This window comes from Oryx dammah, unplaced genomic scaffold (assembly GCF_014754425.2).
Source record: "Oryx dammah isolate SB20612 unplaced genomic scaffold, SCBI_Odam_1.1 HiC_scaffold_19, whole genome shotgun sequence".
NCBI classification, from domain to species: Eukaryota; Metazoa; Chordata; class Mammalia; order Artiodactyla; family Bovidae; genus Oryx; species Oryx dammah.
In genome coordinates, this window is record NW_024070203.1 from 33,796,547 (window position 1) to 33,824,315 (window position 27,769).

Sequence of the window (27,769 nt, forward strand, 5' to 3'; positions counted from 1 at the left end):
ACTTGGTGGGAAGACAAGCCCATTCCTTATTTGCACATATACTATTATTTACAGATAAAACTGTACATTTTTTTGGTGGTATTGAAACCACTTTGTGTCTCTTAACAACAGGACATGCTTTATCATGAGGTTATCTGTCTGAAGAGCATGCTAGAAACAAACCAACCATAGTTTTCAAGAAATTAAACGATGTCGGAAAATACCTTTTGTATATTTAAATAACTTCGTAAACATCAGGATAATTTTCTGCTACACGTGAACAGCAGACACCCCAGGGGTGGAGTCTTAAGCTGAAATCCTCACCCTGCAGCTGTAGGAAATGCATGTCCACTTGGCATAAAGTGAGCTGGGCAGGGCCCCGGACACGGGTCTTCTTCTTACCGAGGTCATTGCTGTCTGAAGTTGTGTCTGGACTGGAGAGCCACAAAGCTCTGAAATCACTGCATTTTTCTTTCTCCTAAATAGAGCTTTGAACACCACATTGCTTAGGAAAATCTCAGCAGAATGGGTCCTGAATTAAAGGTAGGGAACCAGAAGAAAAAGGCTTATTTCTTGGTTCATCAAAGGAACTGGGAGCCAGCACCGCTTCTCTGCCCTCGAAGGGGCTGCGTCTGCTCGCTCTGATCTCCTGTGCTCCATCCCCAGGGCCCTGATGTTTCCACCAACCTGAGTCGCTAACGCAGCCTGTATCTTGCGATTTCAGAACCACAAGATTTCTAAAAGTTTGTTAAAATTTCTCCCTTTCCATCTCAGACTGCGGTAGTAATCTGAGTTAATCCTAGATCATTGAACTGTTCTCTACCCGGAGGACTATAAGAGGACATCTCCACGACTAGTCATACTGGTTTATTTACCCCATCAACCTCCCTCACATAGGCAGGATCCTGAACGGTATTTCTGACCCTGCTTGTGCTCTGGCGCTCCATCCTCATCTTAATGGGAAAGCAGAAGTCCCGGAAACACCGCTTGAAGTTTTCGTCAAGGAAGGCGTAGAGAATGGGGTTCAGGCTGCTGTTGGTGTAGCCCAGGGCGATGCAGAAATAGTAGCTGGAGAGGGCAGCCGTGCTGTGGGCGGTGCTCCCCAGGGCCTCCACAAGGATGAAAATGTGGATGGGGGTCCAGCAGACGACGAAGACCGCCACCACCACCAGCACGAGCCTGGTGATCCGCCGCAGGTTGCGGTCTTTCTCTCGCGAGCCGGAGAGGAGGCGGACGCTCTTTAAGCGCAGGATCATGAGGGTGTAGCAGACAATGATAATGAGAACGGGGATGACGAAGGCGAAGACGAAGACACAGACCTTCATGAACAGGTCCCACCAGGAGTAGTCGTCATCCGGGAACTGTAGGGAGCATTCGATGACTTCCATGTCTGCAGGAGGGAACAAAGCCACAAAACGGAAATCCGTTAGCCAAGGGTTTCAAATGTGGATTTCAATACCTTTCATTACAAAGGTCCAATTATGGCCAGGTGATATTACCTGAAGCTGATCACCAAGCTAGGAATGAGGGCCGTGTGTATTAACCATCCTTTTTTTCACACAAAGAACAATGAAGTCAGAAATGTTACCATTCACTGGTAACAAACACACTGCTATAGAGTAAATAAGATTATCCAGAAGTACTAATTATCTAGTTGTGGAGGCTGGTTTGATGCCGACTATTTTCAGGAGACCAACACTGTTAATTTACGGCAGGAGTACTTACTTGCATACCCATGTATTAACAATTCTCCCAGATCTAAGGCTCTGGCAATAAAAGCTAGTGGTAGTTTAGTCACTAAGTTGTGTTGGACTCTTGCGACCCACGGACTGTAGCCCACGAGGCTGTAGCCCCCATGAGATTCTCCAAGAAAGAATACTGGAGTGGATTGCCATTTCCTTCTCCTATCTGCAATAAATGATAAAATATTGCAAAACCAGCCATTCGACTTAACAAAAGCCAACTTGTCAGAAAAACCTTAAGTGGTTTACAGGAAATCACTATGTAGGTCCATAAGCATGTAAACAAAATTTGTCTAAATACCACCCAGCTGCTGTGATTTAATAGAACCAGTGGTGGTCAATGTGATTAAAAGCATTGCTGAAACATGAGAGGAAACTTTTGAAGAAGAAAGAGAAGGAGGAGGAGGAAAGGAAACGAAAGGAAACAGAAGAAAGGGGAGGAGGAAGAAGAGAGTCAGTATTATCATCTTCAAGGAAATTCACGAATCAGACACATTTTTTACTTTTGCCAACGGTGACTATGTAACAGGGAAAACAAATACGGTGACTATGTAACAGGGAAAACAAATATATGATTACTTAGAAAATGACTTTATTTTGCTCTGCTGTTCTTTGCTGGACAGCATTCTCTTTGGAGTGACCATATTAGAAAGAGCAGAGACTCAGGAGAAGTACCTTTTATAATATTTTCCCAGAGGCCACCTACCCTCCCCAAGCTCTAGCCAGTGAGCCCAGAGCAGGCTAAATTCTTTTTGCCCTGATTCTTCTTTACAGATAAAGAAACAATGAATGATACTAAGCTGTAGTTTTTTATAATGAAAGCGTGTCTTCTGACATTGGAAAATCTGCTTCAAAAATAGCACAAGGATATTTTTCAAGCAGTGAAACAGCTCTATTAATCATGTTTTCTAAAACATCTTAATGTGCTCCTAATCATATATAGTAATGTTCAAAATTCTCCAAGCCAGGCTTCAGCAATACGTGAACCATGAACTTCCAGATGTTCAAGCTGGTTTTAGAAAAGGCAGAGGAACCAGAGATCAAATTGCCAACATCCGCTGGATCATGGAAAAAGCAAAAGAGTTCCAGAAAAACATCTATTTCTGCTTTATTGACTATCCCAAAGCCTTTGACTGTGTGGACCACAATAAACTGTGGAAAATTCTGAAAGAGATGGGAATACCAGACCACCTGACCTGCCTCTTGAGAAATCTGTATGCAGGCCAGGAAGCAACAGTTAGAACTGGACATGGAACAACAGACTGGTTTCAAATAGGAAACGGAGTATGTCAAGGCTGTATATTGTCACCCTGCTTATTTAACTTCTATGCAGAGTAAATCATGAGAAATGCTGGACTGGAAGAAATACAAGCTGGAATCAACATTGCTGGGAGAAATCTCAATCACCTCAGATATGCAGATGACAGCACCCTTATGGCAGAAAGTGAAGAGGAACTAAAAAGCCTCTTTGAAAGTGAAAGAGGAGAGTGAAAAAGTTGTTGGCTTAAAGCTCAACATTCAGAAAACGAAGATCATGGCATCTGGTCCCATCACTTCATGGGAAATAGATGGGGAAACAGTGGAAACAGTGGCAGACTTTATTTTTTGGGGCTCCAAAATCACTGCAGATGGTGACTGCAGCCATGAAATTAAAAGACACTTACTCCTTGGAAGGAAAGTTATGACCAACCTAGATAGCATATTCAAAAGCAAAGACATTACTTTGCCGACTAAGGTCCGTCTCATCAAGGCCATGGTTTTTCCTGTGGTCATGTATGGATATGAGAGTTGGACTGTGAAGAAGGCTGAGCGCTGAAGAATTGATGCTTTTGAACTGTGGTGTTGGAGAAGACTCTTGAGAGTCCCTTGGACTACAAGGAGATCCAACCAATCCATTCTGAAGGAGATCAACCCTGGGATTTCTTTGGAAGGAATGATGCTAAAGCTGAAACTCCAGTACTTTGGCCACCTCATGCAAAGAGTTGACTCATTGGAAAAGACTCTGATGCTGGGAGGGATTGGGGGCAGGAGGAGAAGGGGACGACAGAGGATGAGATGGCTGGATGGCATCACGGACTCGATGGACGTGAGTCTGAGTGAACTCCGGGAGTTGGTGATGGGCAGGTGTGTGCAATTCATGGGGTCGCAAAGAGTCAGACACGACTGAGCGACTGAACTGAACTGAATCATATATCCCTTTGTAAAACAAAATCTATCTTGGAATTTCAGTTAGACATGCTTTAAAACACAAAGAATATAATCACAGCAGCCAGTTAATGAAGATGACTATTTCAGAGACATTTTTATCAACTAAATACCAGATCAAACCTTCCAATAGTAAATGAAAACTCCCAGATTAACTTATAATTTTTGACTCCCTAAAAAGCTCTTGTCCTAAATACTACTACTAGGAAGACTAAAAGAAACAAACAAGCATCTCTCTTAGTCTTTGCTTTAGTATTTATGGGAATAAGAACAATTAAAATCACCTTTAAAAAAATTCACCACTATTATCATAGTTCAAAATGTATTTATTTAACAACTTTTTAGGATGGCACATTGCAATCTGGCTTCTTTGAAGTTTTTTTTTTCTTTCCTGCTTAAATTCTGTGTATTCCAACAGTGTCTTTCTTGTGGTTGACTTCAGCTTGAATGTCACTTTAAAGACATTTATACAGAGTTTCCATGGTGGCTGGATGGTAAAGAATCCACCTGCCAATAAGGAGAGATGGGTTCAATCCCCGATCCGGGAAGATTCCACATGCTGCAGAGCAACTAAGCCTTTGCACCACAGCTACGGAGCCTGTGCTCTAGAGCCCAGGAGCTGCAGCTACTAAAGACTCCTTGCCCTAGAGCCTGTGCTCAGCAACAAAAGAAACCACCACAAAGAGAAGCCTGTGCACAGCATCTAGAGAATGGCCCCTGCTTGCCACAACTAGACAAAAGCCCACATAGCAATGAGGACCCAGCACAGCCAAAAATTAGTAAATAAAATTGTAAAAAAGACATTTATACAGAGGCAGATCCATTTGAACAGTCCTCTTCTCTGAAATTTGTATTCTCCCTCTAAACTATACTCTCTGTTGTGGGGAGGGGAGTGGGAGGGGGGCTCATGTTTGGGAACGCATGTACACCTGTGGTGGATTCATGTCAATCTATGCCAAAACCAATACAGAATTGTAAAGTAAAAATTAAAAATAAATAAATAAATTAAAAAAAAATAAACTATACTCTGGAGAAGGAAATGGCAACCCACTCCAGTATTCTTGCCTGGAAAATCCCAGGGACAGAGGAGCCTGGTTGGGCTGCCATCTATGGGGTCGCACAGAGTCGGACTCGACTGAAGCCACTTAGCAGTAGCAGCAGCATACTATACTCATTGTATTTTTTATCATTATTCAAAGACAGAAGCCAGAGAGAAAGCAGACAGTAGCTCTTTGTAATAATATGTTGCCTTTCCCAATGTTTTTCTCTCTATCCAGAATGTAAACTATCTTAGGGTAGGGACCCAGTCTGCCTTGAATAATATTCAATTCCTGCCACACAAGGAGGCAGGAACATATGGTGTTTGAGGAGAATAAATTGTTAAATAAACAAATGAATACCACATGGAAATCCTTGAAAATATGGACTCAGTGCAGTAGTCATTATGGAAGAGTAATCTGATAAGATAATCAAGGCAACATAAGGGCTGATGTTTAATTTGGGGACATCTTTTAGCTCTGAGGATTAGCTTTCTTTTGCATGCAGTAGGAACTGAAAAATGTTTAATGATTTAAATCATTTAAGTAGTGATTTAGTGACTGAACGATGCACCCAACATTGGAATACTCGAATATACAAAGGATATATACACAGAACTAAAGGGAGACATAGATAGAAACACAGTAATTGTAGAGGAATAAAATATCACACTTTCAACAATGGGCAAATAATCCAGATAGAAAATCAATAAAGAAATGGCAGATTTGAAAAAATTAAAAATAAAATGAACTTAACAGACATCCACAAAACATTTCACTCAAGAGCAGCAGAAGACAAATTCTTCTTAAATGTGCATGAAATAGTCTACAGTATATATATATATGTATGTATATGTATATATGTATATACACACACATCATATGTTAGGACATGGAGCAAGTCTTAACAAATTAAGAAGATCAAAATCATATCAAGTATTTTTTCTGACCACATGAAAATAGATACCAATGACAGGAAAAAAAGGAAAATTCACAAATATGTAGAAATTAAACAACACAGTCTTAAAAACCTAGGAGTGGAAACAGAAATCAAAAGGGAAATTAAAAAATTGCTTCAGATGAATGAAAAAGAAATACAATATACCAAAACTGATGGGATGTAGCAAAAGCAGTTCTGAGAGAAGTTTATAATGACAAACAGCTACATGAAGAAAAAAGTAAGATCTCAAATAAAGAACCTAACTTTACATATTAAGGAACAAACGAAGCCCAAAGTTAATAGAAGGAAAGAAATGAGAAAGAATGAATCAGAAATAATTAATAGAGACCAGGAAAACAATAGAAAAACAGCTGTTTTTTTTAAAGATAAAAATAACAAAACATCAGCTACACTAAGAAAAAAGGAGAGAAGACTCAAATAAGTAAAATTATTAATATAAATGAAAGAAGAGACATTACAACTGATAACACAGAAATACAAGGGATCACAAAAGGTGACACTAAACAATTATATGCCAACAAATTGAACAACTCAGAAGAAACAGATAAACTTCTAGAAACATACAACCGACCATACTGAATCTGAAGACACAGACATTGGTCTGAATAGACCAATAACAGATACAGAGATTGGGGCTAAAGAAAAGCCTCCTTACGAGAAAAGTCAGGTGCCAGATGGATGCATCCAAGCATTTAAGATGCATTGGTTGAGACTTCCTGTCCAGGTGGCTGTGTTCTAATGCACTGACACCTAGCTCCTTTCAGCGAGCTTTCTCCACAAATGTGAGTCTATGAACCACCAATGCCAGTCAGCTCTGCCTCAAGAGCATGGAGATGGCCTAAAGGACTCTTCTCTGTCTGCCAGGGGTCTGGACACGCATGTGTTGCAGCACACCACAATGAGCAGGCTAGCGGGTCTGGAGACAGTCTCTCATCACATAATATAAGTGTGCTTTACAGAATAAAAGACTCATAGAAAGGATGGAGCCCTCCTACAAGACTAGTTTTCTCTCACTTCCTCCTCTTCGCTGCACAAAAACTAATCCTCTGCTGACATTGGTGCATCTTTTCTCCCATCACATCTGCACACGTTCATCTACAGCAACTCCTTCCAGGAAAACCTGCATCTATCTTTATTTCCTCTCAAAACCCTAATTGAAACCCAATTCCTCGAGAATGTCATTTTCTGACAACAATTACAGGAGTAGTGGTTAAGTCAACAGGTATAACGTGAAATGTAAAAATCAATTCTTTATTTGCCCTGGGAAAAACCATCTCTCTTCTTTTATTATTAACCCCAGTTTTCTCACATTCATGGAGCATCTCCTTTTGAACCTAAGTTATTACACACCAACCCCTAAGGCTCAGAAGAGTTTCCTGCAATTTTATTTCATGTGTTGTGTGCATGAAGAAGCAAAATCCTATGTGTAATTGTTGTTGCTGTTGTTCAGTTGCTAAGTCATGCTCGACTCTCTGCAACCCCATGGACTGCAGCACACCTGTGTCTTCCATTGTCTTCCATTGTCTCCCGGAGTTTGCTCAAATTCATATCCATTAATCATATTAATGTAATTAATACTAAATAGTACTCTTGCCTGGAAAATCCCATGGACGGAGGAGCCTGGTAGGCTGCAGTCCATGGGGTCGCTAAGAGTCGGGCACGACCGAGTGACTTCACTTTCACTTTTCACTTTCATGCACTGGAGAAGGAAATGGCAACCCACTCCAGTGTTCTTGCCTGGAGAATCCCAGGGACAGAGGAGCCTAGTGGGCTGCCATCTATGGGGTCACACAGAGTCGGACACAACTGAAGCGACTTAGCAGCAGAAGCAGCAGCAGTAATTAAATTAATAATATTGTGATGTAATTAGTGGAATTAATCATATTTTAAAGTTCTTCTCTAGTAAAGCTTGGCATTTCTTAAAATTTATTAAATTATCGCAGCTGTAATTTTTACCAGTGCTGTCCTTGAGTTTAGGTTGAACCTATACCATAACAGGATTAACTCTCCTTTCTTGTACTGCCCATATGTCTAGATTACAGTTTTTCAGATAAGCTCACAGATGGTTACATAGGACCTAAACCTTTCTCAGCTACTGATTGGCAAAGGGAAGGGATATAACTCTTATGTGGGGCTTTAAAACTCTTCAGTTCTGCTCTTTTGTTCTATGCGATTGTTGTTATCCTTGTATAATCCAGCAGTGACTGTAATAGTGGCTTAATCATAATAAGAATTTAGAAATGTATTCAAGAAATGATACAAGAGCAGCCTATAACCTGACATACTATGCAGAATGGTTTAAAATATGCTTTAACAGAGCAGGTAAACAAATGTATAGCTGACATCTGAGCTCATAGCCACCTTCACTTCATTTTTGTCTAAACAAATCACTTGGATACTTAATGGGGAGCCAACCAGCTTGAACTTAAGAAAGAATAATAGGTTTTGACGGGAAAATCTATCAGATTTCCTTCAACAGAAAAGAGATGTTAGATAGGAAACTTCTTTATATCTTGGATTAAAGGAACAGGAGAATGATTTTACAGGTTTTAGGGGTCCACTGTGGCTCCTTTGCCTCTGTGTTAAAGGGCTTTCTTGGTGGCTCAGGTAGTAAAGAATCTGCTTGCAACGCAGGAGATCCTGGGTTTGATCTCCGGAAGATTCCCTGGAGAAGGGAGTGGCAACCTACTCCAGTATTCTTGCCTAGAGAATTCCATGGACAGAGGAGCCTGGTGGGCTACAGTCCATGCGGTCACAAAGAGTCGGATATGACTTTGCCTGTGTGTACTGTACTGATAGCTTAACATCTGCGGTATTTACATTGTAAATTCATTTTAAAAGGAAAAAGATTATGCTTCATTTAAAAATGTGTACCATGCAGGAGAAGCTATGGTTTTAGCACCTGCCTTTTCACTACGACCTGGAAAGTCTCTGCTTATCTGTACTCACAGGTATCATGAACCTCTCTCATAACCTGGAGCATTTAGATACCTGCTACTGGACATGGAACAACAGACTAGTTCCAAATAGGAAAAGGAGTACATCAAGGCTGTATATTGTCACCCTGCTTATTTAACTTATACGCAGAGTACATTATGGGAAACGCCGGGCTGGAAGAGCACAAGCTGGAATCAAGGTTGCTGGGAGAAATATCAATCACCTCAAAAATGGAGATGACACCACCCTTATGGCAGAAAGTGAAGAGGAACTAAAAAGCCTCTTGATGAAAGTGAAAGAGGAGAGTGAAAAAGTTGGCTTAAAGCTCAACATTCAGAAAACGAAGATCATGGCATCTGGTCCCATCACTTGACGGGAAATAGATGGGGAAACAGTAGAAACAGGTCAGACTTTATTTTGGGGGGCTCCAAAATCACTGCAGATGGTGACTGCAGCCATGAAATTAAAAGACGCTTACTCCTTGGAAGGAAAGTTATGACCAACCTAGATAGCATATTCAAAAGCAGAGACATTACTTTGCCAACAAAGGTCTGTCTCGTCAAGGCTATGGTTTTTCCTGTGGTCATGTATGGATGTGAGAGTTGGACTGTGAAGAAGGCTGAGCACCAAAGAACTGATGCTTTTGAACTGTGGCGTTGGAGAAGACTCTTGAGAGTCCCTTGGACTGCAAGGAGATCCAACCAGTCCATTCTAAAGGAGATCAGCCCTGAGTGTTCTTTGGAAGGAATGATGCTAAAGCTGAAACTCCAGTACTTTGGCCACCTCATGCGAAGAGTTGACTCATTGGAAAAGACTCTGATGCTGGGAGGGATTGGGGGCAGGAGGAGAAGGGGACGACCGAGGATGAGATGGCTGGATGGCATCACCGACTCGATGGACGTGAGTCTGAGTGAACTCTGGGAGTTGGTGATGGACAGGGAGGCCTGGCGTGCTGCAATTCATGGGTTGCAAAGAGTCGGACACGACTAGGGACTGAATTGAACTGAACTGAAAGCAATAAATAGCTCCCCTCACCCCAGTGAATTTATATCAAAACAAACATATTTTCATAGCTTTATCTTTCACTAGTAAAGCTAAATTCCTAGAGCAGAAGTTCTCGCCTTGGCTGTACGTCAGAGTCATCTGGGGAAATCTTAAAACTCTTGACACCCAGACTGTGCCTCAGATCAATTAAACTCAACCCTCCAGAGAGGGATCCAGGCAGCAGAGCTTTTCTAAAGGTAGACTTCCAGGTGATTCTAACATGCATCCCAGAGTCAGAAGCACTGTCCTGGAAATACAGGGAAAACATCAAGTCCTGTTTGCATGGGGTGAAAAGCAATGAGTCCAAAGTTTGATGGCTTTGCTCATCTGTACTATCATCCATTGTGAACCTGATTTTGAATGACTTACCTTCAGAAGAAGGCTTCCCTGTGGGCTCAGTGGCAAAGAACCCGCCTGCCAATGCAGGAGACATGGATTTGATTCCTGGGTTGGGAAGATCCACTGCAGAAAGAAATAGCAACCCACTCCAATACTCTTGCCTGGAGAATTCCATGGACAGAGGAGCCTGACACGCTGCAGTCCATAGGGTCGCAAAAGAGCTGAACATAACTTAGTGACTGAACAACAACCACCACCAAATAAAGTTGCCATGGAAATTAACCCCTTAGGAAAAAGAGTGAAGAGGCAGCCTATGACTTTAATGACTTAGGACCCTTTTCAGGGAGGAAAAAGAGGAGCGAAGTATATCTTAGAATTGCCAGGATGTGACAAAATTGTATTTTAAAAAATCCGCATGCCTGTGTTTCCTTACTTTGTCCTCACCCCTCCAGGTTCCATAAGCACTTTCTAAGTAGGGGATAGGATGGTGTCTGTGTTCTGGCCATGTCATCATCGCATCTTGTGTTAGACAAAGGAAGGAATGCAAATTGTTTTCTTTCTCATTTTCCATGAATTTAGGCATTATATTTCTGTTGGCTTTTGGCTTTTCTTCTATACATGAGTCCTGCTGCTGCTAAGTCGCTTCAGTCGTGTCCAACTCTGTGTGACCCCATAGACAGCAGCCCACCAGGCTCCTGTCCCTGGGATCTTCCAGGCAAGAACAATGGAGTGGGTTGCCATTTCCTTCTCCAATGCATGAAAGTGGAAAGTGAAAGTGAAGTCACTCAGTCGTGTCTGACTCCTAGTGATTAAGAGTTTGTATAACTAGAAGCTACATTCTAAAAATGAAATAATGTAGCTGAATCACATTTCTGTACACCTGAAACTACACCACACTTCAATAATTTTTCAATAAATCAGCTATACTCCAATTATTTTTTTTTATTTTATGAACAAGGACAAAATAAATCACAGAGTCTTTTTTTTTTTTAATGGAAACAGCCATCCTTACCTTCCCTAACTTTGGTTCCTCCAAGGACTATGGCAGAGATGCCAACAGATGAAGACAGGATCCAAATACAGATGTTGATGATCTTTGCCTTCAGGGGTGTGCGGAAGTCAAGAGCCTTGACGGGGTGGCACACGGCGATGTAACGGTCCACACTCATCATGGTTAAGGTGAAGATGCTTGTGAACATGTTGTAATAGTCGATGGAGATGACCACCTTGCACAGCACGTCCCCAAAGGGCCAGGAGTTCATCAAATAGACCGTGCTCTGGAAGGGCATAGTTGTGGTCACCAGTGCATCTGCCAAAGCCAGGTTGAAGATATAGATGTTGGTTGCTGTCTTCATCTTTGTGTATCTAAAAGACAAGAAACAAGATCATTTCTTTCCATCTTCATGCCATACTCATGAGGTAAATGTTTCTCTGGATTACTGAATGTTTCATCCACTTATTCTTTATGTACTTATCATCCAGACATTAGGGGCAGTAGAAAAATGGGCAAATATTTCCAACTTTATTAAGCTTTTATTCTAGTGCTTTGTTCCAAAATCTATTTAATTGTAAAAGGGTAAAGAAATGAGTTGGACAATCACTGACTAAATTGATATGCGTTTGCGCAAACTCTGGGAGATAGTGAAGGACAGGGAAGCTTGGTATACTGCAGTGCCTGGGGTTGCAAAGAATCGGACGTGACTTAGGGACTGAACAACAGCACAAGAAACAAGCAGGCTTCCCTGGTGGCTCAGTGGTAAAGAATCTGCCTGCCAATGCAGGAGATGCGAGTTCAATCCCTGGGTCAGGAAGAACCCCTGGGGGAGGAAATGGCAACCCACTCCAGTATTCTTGCCTGTGAAACCCCATGGACACAAGAGTCTGGCAGGCTACAGTCCCTGGGGTCACAAAGAGTTGGAAATGACTTAGCAACTAAAAACAACAACAACAAAAGAAACGAGAATAGATAGACAAATGGATAAATGTACATATAGATCTTGTCAACAAACTTGTGTGTCATATAGGTCTTTATTTTGTGACTAACATTTTAATCCTACACAAGATTGCTTGGCTTTCATTATTTTTTAATGCTTTTTTTCCCCCACTATGTAAAACAAAGATAAAACATACCCAACTTTTCCTTAAGGTTACTTTGAGAAATCAGTCATGGTAATTATGTCTTTTGAAAATCTAAATGGTTTTTTATTTTTTAAATAATTCCATTTCAACGACCACAGCACAACTAAGTGCAGATTTTTTTAACCAGTGACCCACACCTTTTAATTTTAAATATGTTATGTAAAAAAAAAAAAATGACAGGCTGAGTTCTCTTATACATAATATAGTATGAAACATAATCTGGTATGGTATGTGAGAAATAAATCTGTTCCTTTCACTTTCATCTTGGGAGGTTTATAAAGCACACAATTTGTTTCATCTTCCAACTGAGGGAACAGAAAATTTCAAAATAAGTCAGAAAGATGGCCTTTAAGCCCAAATTACTTCTTTCCATTTTCACATGAAGTTTAGAACAATTGCCTCTTCTACTAAAACTGAATTAATAAGATTGTTTTACTTAGAGAATGCTTCCTCGGGGATCTATAGGGCAGGAAATGTTCCAGACTACCTCAGCAGGTTTTCTGAAGCCAGATGCTAAGATATGGTGAGGAAATCCACAGAGAAATGATTTTCTACACACCTCAGGGTTGTGGACCTAATCACAATTAATTCAACCATGTCCCATGTATCTTCAAGGAGCCAGACTTTTTTCCGTATTAGGGCCCTGAGTTTAATCGAAGGTTATTTGTAAGGAGCTGATTACAGAAAATGACTTCTGCTTGGAGTATAAAGTATTATCAGTGGTATGTGCTGATCATTGTGTCTGTGCTGTCTTTTTTTTAATGCCTGAGTAATATTCCATTGTTTATATAAACCATTTCTTCTTTATCCATTCATCTGTCAGTGGACATTTAGGTTGCTTCTATGTCTTACCTATTATAAATAGTGCTACTACGAACGCTGAGGTACATGTATCTCTTCAAATTAGAGTTTTCTTCAGATATCTGCCCAGGAGTGAGATTGCAGGATCATACGGTAGCTCTAATTTTTAAGGAAAATCTGTACCATTATTCACAGTGCTTACACCCATTTAGAGTCCTATGAATAGTGTAGGAGGGTGTTTGTCGCTCAGTCGTGTCTGACTCTTTGTGACCCCATGGACTGTAGCCCACCAGGCTCCTCTGTCCATGGGATTCTCCAGGCAGAACACTAGAGTAGGATGCCATTCCCTTCTCCACGGAATCTTCCCAACCCAGGGACTGAACCCAGGTCTCCTGCATGGCAGGCAGATTCTTTACCACGTGAGCCACTAGGGAACATTATATGTTCAAATACTGTCTTCTTAAAAATATGGTTTTATGTTTGAAAAATGCATCTTACAACCCAGCCTCTTACTCTTTCAATCCCTAATACTAGCAACGACTTGAGCCAGCAACACCTGTGACTTCTGCTCTAATGTTTTGTAACGTGATATTCTCCTCTATCTTTAGGAAGTGAGACTGATGTTCTCTGCCTTACACATTTAGGTGGACCTGGGTTCTAGTCCTTAGTTTTCCCTCCAACAGACAGACTTTGGAGAGGTCACTAAAAACCCTGAGTTTCAGTTTCCCCACCCTGGAATGGGAAACATTATCTCAGAGTGGTCCTGAGATAACCAAGGGAAGGCACCTGATCTGGATTTTGTCTGGAATTTATCGCATGCTTCCAGCTCCTCTCCTTGCTCTAATATGGGTGGAAACTACCAGTTACCAGAGGAAGCAGAAGGGAACACAGTTTGTAGTTAACACCTCTGGTGGTATTTACCCATTTCAGCTTGAATAGGAAAGATAAAAGTAAAAATGAAGCCTGCAACCTTACGTGCTAGCACACCATGAATGGAAAGACACATGAGTTACAATAAAACAGCATATGTGTCTTTTAGGTAGTCAAAAAATACTGGATGATAACTTGCCCTGAGCTTTTCAAAAATATTTTTATTAGATGTGTGAAATTGCTTAAGGCTTGAACTTTCAAAAAGTTCAAACCCTGTCATCAGATCTCAGAATGAGACAGATGACTACCAGCAACAAAGACATCTGTATCGCAATTAAACTAATTGCAGCAGAAGCTGGTGCTCCCCAAGAAACAAGCTCTGCCCATACACTCCCTGTGGGGCTCTCTGTTACAGCCCGAGGGCCAGAGGTGTCTGCAGGGATGGAGGGAGACGCTGGCAGCCCCTGCCATTGACAGCCTTGCATCTGCCGACACCTGATGTCTAGGCGTGGGGCGGACCGTGCTCCTGATAGTGATCGTAACAACCGTTTGTCCCCGAACATTCCCTATGGCACACTCTGCTGTGCGCTCCACGTGCCGTATCCCGCCCAGTCCTGAAAGTGATGCTGGTGGGTACCAGCATCCTCACTCTAGAAACGAGGCACTGAGAACCACAGGAGGCTTTAAATGTCTCAAGAGTCGCATGGTTAGAAGAGGCACTGCAGGAACTCAGACCCAGGGATTTGAGCTCATGCCCACATTCTGGTATCTCTGCAGCACTTCATAACTTACAAAACCCACCCAGTATTTTACTTCCACATATCCTATTTTATTTTCACAACAACCGCTCTTCGAGTGGCCCAGGGGATGTACGCCTTTTCCCTAACATGGCTGAAGAAAGACTCAGGAGAGTAAATTGATTTTTCTAGTGTCAGAGAGGGAGGGGCCCTGTGGGAGGACGAGGAGGAGGCAGCAGGTCTCAGCTCCCACTCCAGGGCTCTGGAAGACATGTGCTTACAAGGCTACAACCCTGAAAAGGAGAACTCAACAGGTACAAGTATTAACAACAGGCTATGAGTACAAGGAATATATATTAAGTGTTTTATGTGCTCCTCTGGATTGGATCCAGTGAACACAGGATTTTAAGACCTTCCCCCAATCTCAAAGACAAACTGGTTGAGCCCCTGGGTATGGGTATTGTTTGCATTGAACCAAAACAGAACAGCATGTGTTATTTCAATTATTATCTGTCTGCTGGTGGAAATAAACGAGTAAGCTTTCTCACCAGGATCAGATAGGAAATCACTTTCCATTTCATCCATGCTGCCTGACAAAGACTCACAAGTCTTTCAAGTAAAATGGCACTGTCTGAGTGGGAATTCTTGGCTTGTGTGGAGCAACTGGGGGTGGGTTGGCAGCGGGCGGCTGCACTTTTTGGTGTACACGCTACAGGAGCGTGTGGCATTAAGAGAGCAGTGTGTAGGCTGTACCCGCTAAACTTGCCAGCGTCACAAACCTGGAAACAACGGTGGGATGCGGGAAGCAGGCCAGGAAGAGGATCAGGAGGGAGCCCAGGGTGCCAGCCACGAGGAAGTCAGCACAGGGCAAGGTCATGGATGGTGTTCCCCAGGAGCTTAGAATCTCCCCATCACACATGAACTCAAGATCTTCCTAGCATGGTCCTCGTCAAGAGAGATTTGTTGAGTGGCTTCTAAACTGGCAGCCATATCACAGCTGGTGTGATATCGAGGGGAACAAAGGAATCTGTGGCGCTCTCAGGAACCAGTGTCACCAAGTAGAGATTCTAGGAGAGCAAGGCTCTCGCAGGAGAAACTGACTCAGAACCTATCACCAGGCAGAGATTTTAGGAGAGCCTGGCTCTCACAGGAGGAACTGACCTTGTGATACCGCAGGCTCACAGCTTCTGTCCTGCCCTGCACCTGCCCGGTGCAGACAATCCCAGTGAGACTTCATTCTTGGAGCCTTACTATCCCTTACTATTGAGGTGTGCTGCCCCAGTGTTCTTCCTTAAATTTAAATGAGGCTTTTTAAATCAGGAGCTGCTTTTTAGCTTTGGTGCAGCATAATAAACCCCTAATCTTGGTGGCTAATCACCATATATCTTTAAACACAGACACGTTCTCGGGTTTGTGGAGTTCGGTACTTTGTGGCTCGTCCCTACCCTTGTCCACCAGGCTGACATCCTCTCTACGTCTTCAGCCGGCTCATGCTCCCTCCCCGGCCACATCTTCTCATCATTCCAACACCAAGTCTCAGCACCTGCTCCATACCCAGCAGCAGCCTGGACACCGAGGCGACTGAAAAACAAGTTTACACAGATCCTGCCCCCAGGATCTTCTAAATTAATTGAGTCAAGATTGTAACACAAACTAGAAGAATAGACTACCTGATGGGAAGAACTGACTCACTGGAAAAGACACTGACGCTGGGAAAGATTCAGGGCAGGAGGAGAATCTAATCTCTAATAAGTAAAGGAATTCAGGGCCATATTCCAAAGTTTCTTAAGGAGTCAGAAATTGTACCAGAGAAATGACAGGATACTCGGAATTCCACTCCTTCCAGCAGCTAAAGATTGAAAGACATTCTGGTAAGTGTGGTTAACTGTACCTTGTGAGGGCAGGAAGCATCTGACATGAGGAGGCAGGGCCTGAGCCAGAAGGGAGTATCAACATAAAATACAGCATGTGACCCGTCGGGAGACAAAGGCCATCACGCAGATGACGGTGTTTCAGCTTGTCCATGAGCAATGCCCGTGGTTTTCAGGAGAGGGAACTCAGGGAAGAGGAAGCAAGTGATCTCAAATTCGAGAGACCATGGGAAAGAAAAATGTGAGCCTTCTGAGTAGACACAGAATCTCGGCTTCAACATCACAAAAAAGCAAACACCCTACTGGCCAATTATCTGAAGAGACTCCTTTAATACAGCAAAGACCTAATCGCCATCAGAAAGCACCTGAACAAACGCTGATCTGGTGAAAACATCAGTGTAACCTGCCCCACAGGCAGCTGGCCGCTACCCCACAAGCCGGGGCTGGACCAAGAGACGCAAGGCCTGAACACCAAACTCAGGAAGGGGAGGCTTTGCAGGCCCAGGGAGGAGGCACCCCTCTTTAACCAGTGATGGGGGAACAGCACAGTGAGAGTGGGCTTCAGCATCTTTTCTCTGTATAATGTATTCATCCTCTTGGGCATGTTTTCCAGATACACAGTATTCTAGATTTTATGTTTAAAATAACCAGACATTGGGGACTTCCCCGGTGGTCCAGTAGTTACGACTCTGTGCTTCCAATGCAGGGGGCGTGGGTTCAATCCCTGGACAGGGAACCAAGATCCCACATACCATGGGACCTGGCTAAATAAACAAAATTTGAAAAAGTAATATCGCCAGACGTGACAGCTGTATCGATGCAAATTCTCAGGGGAACTTTTTTAAAAAATATAATAAGTTTGCTTCATTAAATTATCCAGATATTTCCAGTTCATCTCAATGAATTGGCTAAACATCCTTTTAGATTGTTTACCACTGAAACTATGGTTCTTTACTAAAGGGCAGTAGCTTGTGATTTAAAAAAAAAGGGGGAAATTGGGCTGCTGTTTCTCCAATGATCTGACTTTGAAATAGCTTCAATTGATAGTATCCTAAAGGCATCGTATTCATGTAGGTATCAGGCCCTTGAAACTGTACCACAAGCTGAGCAAAAGCTGAGGAGAACAGAGGAGGGGCGGGGTGTACCCCAGCCTCAACTCCTGGGACTGCAGGTACCAGGCTGGCAGTGAGGTGCAGTCAGAAGGCAGACACCTCCTCAGATCCTGGTGGGCTGTCCTCGAGGGTGCTGTGGGGCAGGGGAGGAAGCAGTGCTAAAGCAGTGCTTTCCCTGCCTTAGCCCGGGCCCCAGCAACTGCTCCCCTCCCTGGAGCCACAGCCCTGTTCCCCAGGAGGTACTGTCCAGTGTGTCCAGCAGTGCACACAGGGTGAGTGTTTCTCACGAAGAACACAGCAACCCACTCCAGTACTCTTGCCTGCGAAAGCCCATGGACAGAGGAGCCTGGTGGACTCTAGTCCATGGGCTCTCAAAGAGTGGGACACGACTTAGCGACTAAACAACACCAGCAGGTAGAAAACTATTAATACGAATCTCAAATGACTGATGCAGTGTTTCCTAGTGTACAACTCTCTGGATACCTAGACGTATGCAGACTTCTGGAATTATTTTCCCATTTTAATACAGAAAACTGACCTAGCTAAGGTGAGCCACAGGGCGCCACCCAGAGGCAACAAGGTCACTCTCCTGCTCTGTCTTCTGTGGGAAGGAAGAACCCCCTGCATTAGGTGGAAAGCAACACAGCAAAGCAGAGTTTAGAGTTGTGCTCTGAACTTAGAAGAATTAATATTCCACAGAATCTCGGAAAACTGCTCTGATTGTTACAGCCTATCTCTAAAGGCATGTAACTCCAGCCATGCTTAGTCTGAAGGCTTCCCTGCTCAACCTCAGATCAATTCCTTTGGGGTATCTCAATTCATCCACTTGTTTTATGTTTTTCTCATTTTTCATTTAAATGCTGACTTGCTTGGTCAGTGGAGTGAGTTAAATAAAAAGGCGTAAGCCTTTTACTACATTATCCCCACTCCTAAAATCCATTCTTCTCATGTAAGTCTTCCTTATTTAAGATATAAGCCAGCATTCCAACCAAAGAGAGAGAGAAACAAAATACACTGGCTGATTTTCTGTTGAGGAATACATGAGTGTTATTCTGAAACCATCTTTTGTTAACCAGGTATTTTATAAAGCCTGCAAAACCTTCTACCTCTGAAACACAGAAGCCAAATCTTAGAAAGGAAACCATCCTGCAGACATACGATTTTAGGTTTTTAGCTGAGCACAGAGGCACATCTCCCACGGAGCAGGGCAGCAACAATTGAGTGTCTCCACAGGTTAATCATGGACTTCCCTGGTGGCTCAGACGGTAAAGCATCTGCCTACAATGCAGGAGACCCAGGTTCAATCCCTGGGTTGGGAAGATCTCCTGGAGAAGGAAATGGCAACCCACTCCAGTACTCTTGCCTGGAAAACTACATGGACAGAGGAGCCTAGTAGGCTACAGTCCATGAAGTCGCAAAAAGTCGGACACGACTGAGCAACTTCACAGGTTAATCTAGGGAGAAGGAGATGCCAACTTCCCAGTTCTCATGAAGATGCTGCCTGCTACCCAAAGACATCACTGGGCAGAAAATGGATAGAAGTTGCCAGTTCCCAGTGAGAAGTCAGTCCCTCCTAAAAATAACTCTAAGATGGACGCCAAAAAAACTGTGTCGGCAACAGCATCCAAAAGTGATTTTGAAGACTACCACTTTGCCTGAGTCTGTTAAATCTTAGGAGCTCTGTACCTGATAACCACATTGCTTGTTTTTCTCTTTCTTTTTATTTTTTCTTGTTTTTTTTTTTCTTTCCCTTTCTTTCTCCCTCCCTCCCCTCCTTACTCCTTTCCTCCTTCCTTTCTTTTTAAGTAACCGTGCAGTCTCTGATCTCTGAAATAGCTCCATGAAGATTTGGGCTTCCGTGACCACATGTCCCACACAGAAGAAAATAATCTCATTTAGCTAATCCATGTAAACAGTGGCAGTGAAGCCAATTTTCTCTTTTAAGAGCTTGTCAAACAGTAAAATTACTTTGGGACATTCAAGATAGGCTCCTCTGAAAATAATTTCTGAAATTATTTTTCCTATGCTTGCTTTAAAGGAAATGTTGAGCACTGATTCCAAGAGAGGACCAGGATAAATTACAACATACTCATTTTTTTCTAATCAAAGCCTAAGGTAAGCCTGCAGTTGAACAGGAAGCAGTGAATAGTTAATGACGACTACACACCTCTGCCTTTCCTCTCATATCTCCCTGCACGTCATCAGGTGACATGACCTAAGTCGGCTCCCAAAGTTACCCCTTTGGGGATATTCCAACACTGCCCAGGCTGAATTATAGGGAAGCCGAAGTCTTCTACGAGTGAGACAAAGTCACCAGAAGACTCATCCCTTTATTGTGTCATTATTGTGATAGCAAAGAATTAATGAAAACTAATAAGAAAAGGCACAACTTATAAGATCAAGGACCAAATAATTTTCTGATTCCTGTAATTTTTTCTAATAATTTTTCCTTGCTTATCCTTATATTTTCTGGAGAAGGGAATGGCAATCCACTCTAATATTCTTGCCTGGAGAATTCCATGGACAGAGGAGCCTAGCAGGCCATGGGGTAGCAAAGAGTCCATGGGGTCAGAAAGAGTCAGACATGACTGAGTGACTAACACTATCCTTACATTAAATTTAAAAAGAAACATACCTTTATAAGAGTAAAGCTTTTCTTTAAATTAAACAAACAAAGAAAAATACCCTCTTCAGTATTCTTGCCTGGAGAATCCCATAAACAGAGGAGCCTGGCAGGCTACAGTTCATAGTCAAAAAGAGTTGCACACAACAGACGGGACTGAGAACAAAGAGATGAAATGAGGTAAAATTAAGGTAAAATGGGGTCGTTTCCAAGGCAAACCATTCAATATCACGGTAATCCAAGTCTATGCCCCAACCAGTAATGCTGAAGAAGCTGAAGTTGAACAGTTCTATGAAGACCTACAAGACCTTTTAGAACTAACACCCAAAAAAGATGTCCTTTTCATTATAGGGGACTGGAATGCAAAAGTAGGAAGTCAAAAAACACCTGGAGTAACAGGCAAATTTGACCTTGGAATGCGGAATGAAGCAGGGCAAAGACTAATAGAGTTTTGCCAAGAAAATGCACTGGTCATAGCAAACAGCCTCTTCCAACAACACAAGAGAAGACTCTACACATGGACATCACCAAATGGTCAACACCAAAATCAGACTGATTATATTCTTTGCAGCCAAAGATGGAGAAGCTCTATACAGTCAACAAAAACAAGACCAGGAGCTGACTGTGGCTCAGATCATGAACTCCTTATTGCTAAATTCAGACTTAAATTGAAGAAAGTAGGGAAAACCACTAGACCATTCAGGTATGACCTAAATCAAATCCCTTATGATTATACAGTGGGAGTGAGAAATAGATTTAAGGGCCTAGATCTGATAGATAGAGTGCCTGATGAACTACGGAATGAGGTTTGTGACATTGTACAGCAGACAGGGATCAAGATCATCCCCATGGAGAAGAAATGCAAAAAAGCGAAATGGCTGTCTGAGAAGGCCTTACAAATAGCTGTGAAAACAAGAGAAGTGAAAAGCAAACGAGCAAAGGAAAGATACAAGCATCTGAATGCAGAGTTCCAAAGAACAGCAAGGAGAGATAAGAAAGCCTTCCTCAGAGATCAATGCAAAGAAATAGAGGAAAACAACAGAATGGGAAAGACTAGAGATCTCTTCAAGAAAATTAGAGACACCAAGGGAACATTTCATGCAAATATGGGCTTGATAAAGGACAGAAATGGTATGGAGAGAAGCAGAAGATATTAAGAAGAGGTGGCAAGAATACACAGAAGAACTGTACAAAAAAGATCTTCACAACCAAGATAATCACGTTGGTGTGATCACTCAGCTAGAGCCAGACATCCTGGAATGTGAAGTCAAGTCGGCCTTAGAAAGCATCACTACAAACAAAGCTAGTGGAGGTGATGGAATTCCAATTGAGCTGTTTCAGATTGAGCTGAAAGATGATGCTGTGAAAGTGCTGCACTCAAAATGCCAGCAAATTTGGAAAACTCAGCAGTGGCCACAGGACTGGAAAAGGACAGTTTTCATTCCAATCCCAAAGAAAGGCATTGCAAAAGAATGCTCCAACTACTGCACAATTGCAATCATTTCACACGCTAGTAAAGTCATGCTCAAAATTCTCCAAGCCAGGCTTCAGCTATACATGAACCATGAACTTCCAGATGTTCAAGATGGTTTTAGAAAAGGCAGAGGAATCAGAGATCAAATTGCCAACATCCACTGGATCGTGGAAAAAGCAAGAGAGTTCCAGAAAAACATCTATTTCTGCTTTATTGACTATGCCAAAGCCTTTGACTGTGTGGACCACAATAAACTGTGGAAAATTCTGAGAGAGATGGGAATACCAGACCACTTGACCTGCCTCTTGAGAAACCTATATGCAGGTCAGGAAGCAACAGTTAGAACTGGACATGGAACAACAGACTGGTTCCAAATAGGAAAAAGAGTATGTCAAGGCTGTATATTGTCACCCTGCTTATTTAACTTATATGCAGAGTACATCATGAGAAATACTGGGCTGAAAGACGCACAGGCTAGAATCAAGATTGCCAGGAGAAATGCAGATGACACCACCCTTATGGCAGAAAGTGAAGAGGAACTAAAAAGCCTCTTGATGAAAGTGAAAGAATAGAGTGAAAAAGTTAGTTTAAAGCTCAACAGTCAGAAAACGAAGATCATGGCCCCCGGTCCCATCACTTCATGGGAAATAGATGGGGAAACAGTGGAAACAGTGGCAGACTTTATTTTTGGGGGCTCCAAAATCACTGCAGATGGTGACTGCAGCCATGAAATTAAAAGACACTCACTCTTTGGAAGAAAAGTTGTGACCAATCTAGATAGAATATTGAAAAGTAGAGACATTACTTTTCCAACAAAGGTCCGTCTAGTCAAGGCTATGGTTTTTCCAGTGCTCATGTATGGATGTGAGAGTTGGACTGTGAAGAAAGCTGAGCACCGAAGAATTGATGCTTTTGAACTGTGGTGTTGGAGAAGACTCTTGAGAGTCCCTTGGACTGCAAGGAGATCCAACCAGTCCATTCTGAAGGAGATAAGCCCTGGGATTTCTTTGGAAAGAATGATGCTAAAACTGAAACTCCAGTACTTTGGCCACCTCATGGAAGAGTTGACTCATTGGAGAAGACTCTGATTTGGGGAGGGATTGGGGGCAGGAGGAGAAGGGGACGACAGAGGATGAGATGGCTGGATGATATCACTGACTCAATGGAATTGAGTCTGAGTGAACTCTGGGAGTTGGTGATGGACAGGGAGGCCTGGCGTGCTGCAATTCATGGGGTCACAAAGAGTTGGACATGACTGAGTGACTGAACTGACTGATCCCACTTGGCAAGTGTCCTTATAAGAAGAGATCAGGATACAGAGAGTAGGAATTTCCACACAGAAGGATGACCACATGAGGACATGGTGAAAAGGCAGTCACCTGCAAGCAGGGACACTCAGGAGGAACCAAACCTGCCAGCACCTTGATCTTGGACTTCCAGCCTCTAGAACTGTAAGCAGAGAACAGAATTTTGTTGTTTAAGCCACCCCATCTGAGGTCCTTGTTATGACAGCCTTAGCAAGGCAGATTCACTAGAAATCTGAGAAACCTACAAGACAATCCTATAGAACCATCCAGAATGAGGGAGGGCAGATGAGTCTGAAGTAGGGATGAATAAGTGGAAGAGAGATACACAGGTTTAGGACAGTTCAGAATTTCCCTGACAGTTATAGCCACAAGAATGGATAATACCATCAAGAGTGATGGTCAGTTTGATGAGCCATCTTGGCCAGGCTACAGTCTTCAAATACTCAAACACTCACCAAGATGCTACTCTGAAGGTGTTTTTAGATGTGGTTAAAGTCCATTATCAGTTGATCTTAAACAAAGAAGATGATCCTAGAGTACCTGGGTGGGCCTGGTCTAATTAGTCGAAGGGTCTTAACTACAGGGCATACAGCTTCCCTGAGAAAGAAGAGATTCCACCTTGGAAGTGCGTTCTGCCTCTCCTGACACCTACCCTCAGGGCTACAGACATGACTGGCCAGCCCCACGATCACCTAAGCCAAGTCTTTGTAGTAAACCCCTCCACACACACACATTCCCTACTGGTTCTGCTTTTCTGGCTGAATCCTGACTAACATGAAGAGAGTGCAAAGAAAGCTAAGAAGTCTCAGGAAAAGACAATTATTTAGGACACGTCAGGGAAGAGGAGACTGTGATGGAGTTGACGAGAAACCCAGTGTGTGTGGAAGGAAGTCAAGGAGAAGGTGAGACTGGTCCAGCATGTTGAATCCCCATGGACTTTGAGGGACAGCCAGCCTGAGACATCACCTGGGACATGAGACCTACACGTCCGAGAGAGGAGCATCAGGGAGGAAACTCAAGTGCCCTGATTGAAGAACAGATGGACGACACCAAAGCGATGGGCAGGGGTTATTCCTCCAAGAGGTTTACCCAAGACAGATAGGAGGAAGAAAGGACGTTAGCTAAGGGAACATAATCTATTAAATGGGTATGGGGAAACATACCCATGGGCTTTCCAGATGGCTCCAGTGGTAAAGAATCCTCCTGCCAAAGCAGGAGACACAAGAGATGCAGGTTTGATCCCTGGGTTGGGAAGATCCCTTGGAGAAGAAAATGTCAACCCACTCCAGTATTCTTGCCTGGAGAATCCCATGGACAGAGGAGTCTGTCTGGCTACAGTCCATGGGGTCACAAGAGTTGGACACAACTTAGCAACTAAACCACCAACCACCACACAGCTTTACCAGCCTGGCATATATTAGGTGTTCATTAAATGTTAATCGTTTTCACCAAGAGAGGAGACAGCCATATGTGTTGGAAGTTGTGGTTAGGGTGGGAAATGGAATATAAGGTATCAGAGATGGGGCTGCCTGGCAATGTCCCAGGCGTGGGCTGGGTGGGCATCATAGCATTCACTGCAGGTGACCTGCACAGGAGAGGTGAAGAGAACACGGGGTTAGGACCCTGAGGATGGGCACCCCAAGGTGTTGGTGGGACCCAAGGACTTGAATCAAGGGTTGAGGTAAGACCTTCCTGAGCCAAGACCACAAACCCCTATACCTGGAGAGAGGGAGGCTGCAGTGCTTAAATTTTAAGGTGTTCACAGTGAAAGGTTACAGAATCCTAACATTGAGCAACTATAGTAGTTGCTACACATTAAAGGAGGAAAATCCTTGAAACATTAGATGATCTTCAGAAGATACTGGATGACATTCCAGGTGCTGAAGGGAGAAAAGCCATTGATAAGGCAGGTCTACAAGCAGTCGATGCTTCTTCCACAACCCTCACGTCCTCCCAGGTCTGAGATGGCCATCCCAGACCTGCACCTGCCCTGCCATCCGAGCATCTAAATTCCATCTCTAGGGTGATTTCCTAGATGATTCAACCAGGAGCCTTTGGCATGTTCAATATTTTAAAATAATATCCTTTTCAAAAGTGATCCTCCATCTTTTCAAGTGACACTGCTCAGCCAAGGTCAATCACAAAAGCCTCACTTGAACTCCACCCTCTTGTTCTGCTCTGAGTTCTGATGAGCACACTGCGTCTGATGCCTGGCTCCAACCTTTAGTCCTTTCTTCTCCTTAGCAAAATAAACCCATCCATCAAGTTTTCTTCTGAGGTTTTATTTTTCAATTCTCTGGCCCTGTATCAGTCTAAACAAATTCTAAATGCTTCTTAATGCTGTTTGCTATAGATTTAAGCCAACTATTGTTTCGATATTTGGCTTTCCAAGATGATAATAGAACTCTTCACTCCTCATTTACTATCAAATGTAGTGGGCAGATGTATAATATTATTACATGAACTTTATAACTCTTTTTGTATTTTTAGCTGAATTTATCCCCTTTTCACAAACTTTAGTCTTGGATGTCTTTGAGATAGACATATTTAGCTTATATTTATATGTATTTTTGTATTTATCTTGAAAATTCTAGTCAATCTACAGTGATTCTTCTTTCTTTCTGACATGTATAATGCTCCCCATGGAGTTATCTTTTCACATATTTTAGGATTCTTTATTCTTTTTAATCCTAGACTGCAGGGCTATACAAAGAGTTGTAGAGCAACTTAAAAAGCCCTCTCAAACTCAAAACTTCAAGTTCTCTTTCAAGTGACAGTAAGATGTATCTGTTTCACTCAAGCACTTAAGTATGATGGAGCAGGAACAGAGTGGGTTTACTCCTGACATCCCCTTTCTCTGTAACAATGTTTTATTATAAAACAACAGCCTCTGTAGCAAAGATCTCCTAGAAATTTTAATTATAGTTTAGAGTACAGCTGTCCTTTCTTTTCTCTTGGTTACTATAATCTTCTCTCTAATGGAGAGTAGCCCTGCAATTACTAATGATTTGAAAGAACAATTTGCTTGTAAAATATTACTTCAGTAGCCTGTACTCATCACTGATAGAAGTCCAGTGGAAGGCAATAAGCAATTGTGGAAAGCAAGGTCACCAAGCTAGAGACACTAATTGTAGGTGAAAAGAGCTTTATAATATGTATTTGGAGGCTTAAAAGATGGTTTTCAGTTCTGTAGCACAGATGAGGATAAAAGTGGTGACATTCCCAAGTCAGAGAGAGAGAGAGAAAGGAAACAGGTATTTGAAAGATTCATGCTACTGCAGATATGTCTTTAAAGTTCACAATAAATAAAGAGCATGTTTCAAAACTAAAGTCAAGATTTTTTTTTAAAGTTCATCCTTTCTATGCCTCTAAGCAGAGTGACTTGCACCTTCCTTTATACACAGGAACGTCTCATCTTCGTATTCACTCTCAAATGTGCAGCTGAAAACCATGAAGTCTCCCAGAAAGGGAAATTTCTCAAAGGGTATCCAGACAATGGTAGGATTTCTGTTTTTTTCTTGTTTCCTTTGTTATGAGAGGCCAAAATACAAATCACTTCACTTTCTAGAAAATTAGCATATATGCAGATATTTAGGTATTTATTATTGGAAGCTGACTTCAATGCGCCCACAAAGAACAATAAAAAGAAAGTTCCAGTTCCCATGGTGGGAGATAAAAAGCAAAACAATTTTTGGAAACCTCCAGCACCCATACTTTAGGAGACAAATACTAGATGGTTTAGGTACCAAAGTGACTGGCATTCTAAACAAATAAGATGGCATGTCAGTACTACAAGGCTCACATGTGGATACCTAAACAGTATACTAGATTTGCTTCATAAACTATAACACCATTCTGATGAGTCACAGGAAATCCTGAATTCTCTTCAGGGCATTGAGTGGGCATGAATTTTATCTTAAGAAATATTTGCAAGGGCAAAACAAAGTGCTCCAAACTGGTGCAGGCAATCAGGCAAAAGGCCAGGCAGTTGGACTAGTTTCCTTCCCAGGAGACACTGACTTTGTCTCTTGCAGGGACACCCCATTATCTCCATCCGAAGGGCCTTCTGCAGGAATTTGGGGCCCAGGGGAGGGTCACTCTTAAACCTTCAAGTCACCTCTGGTCGCTTGGATTCGTCCTGTGAGAACCTCGCAGTCCCACAGCAAAATGTCTCCCAGGAAATCTCACTTCGAAGAGGCCGCCCCCTGAACCTCTCCGGAGCCCGGACGGAATGGGGTCCCCACTACCCGGCTGGCGTCCCAACCCGCGTCCTGGTGACCAGCCCGATCCTCCCTCCAGCTGCGGCCACTGTAGCGCCAGGACCCTGCGCTCACCGGATGATCACGAACATGACCAGCGAATTGCCCACCAAGCCCACGACGAACACCACGGAGTAGACGGCCGTGATGATGACCAGGATGACCGGGGAGATGTGAGCCGGCTCCAGCAGCACGTCCTCCGAGCCCGCGCTGCTGTTACCGTCCGGCTCTGCCCAGCCCGGGAACCAGCCGCTGCCGTTGGGGGGCAGGCAGGTGCTCGGGGAGCAGGTGGGGCCCGGCTCACCGCGGAAGATCTGGACTGGGGGCTCCAT

At 42.9% G+C, this 27,769-nt stretch overlaps 1 protein-coding gene and 1 non-coding gene across 2 annotated transcripts; one reads left to right on the forward strand and one right to left on the reverse strand.

The window, feature by feature from the left end:
- Window positions 1–744: 744 nt before the first annotated feature.
- On the reverse strand, window positions 745–27,769 carry OPRK1 (opioid receptor kappa 1). The gene is made up of 3 exons (XM_040261216.1): window positions 27,513–27,769; window positions 11,257–11,609; window positions 745–1,369 (listed from the first exon to the last, which is right to left on the reverse strand). The coding sequence occupies exons 1-3, from the start codon at window positions 27,767–27,769 to the stop codon at window positions 837–839; spliced, it is 1,143 nt and encodes a 380-aa protein (XP_040117150.1). The 3' UTR covers window positions 745–836.
- Window positions 19,022–19,093, forward strand: TRNAC-ACA. The gene has a single exon. It is a non-coding gene; the product is annotated as a tRNA-Cys (tRNA).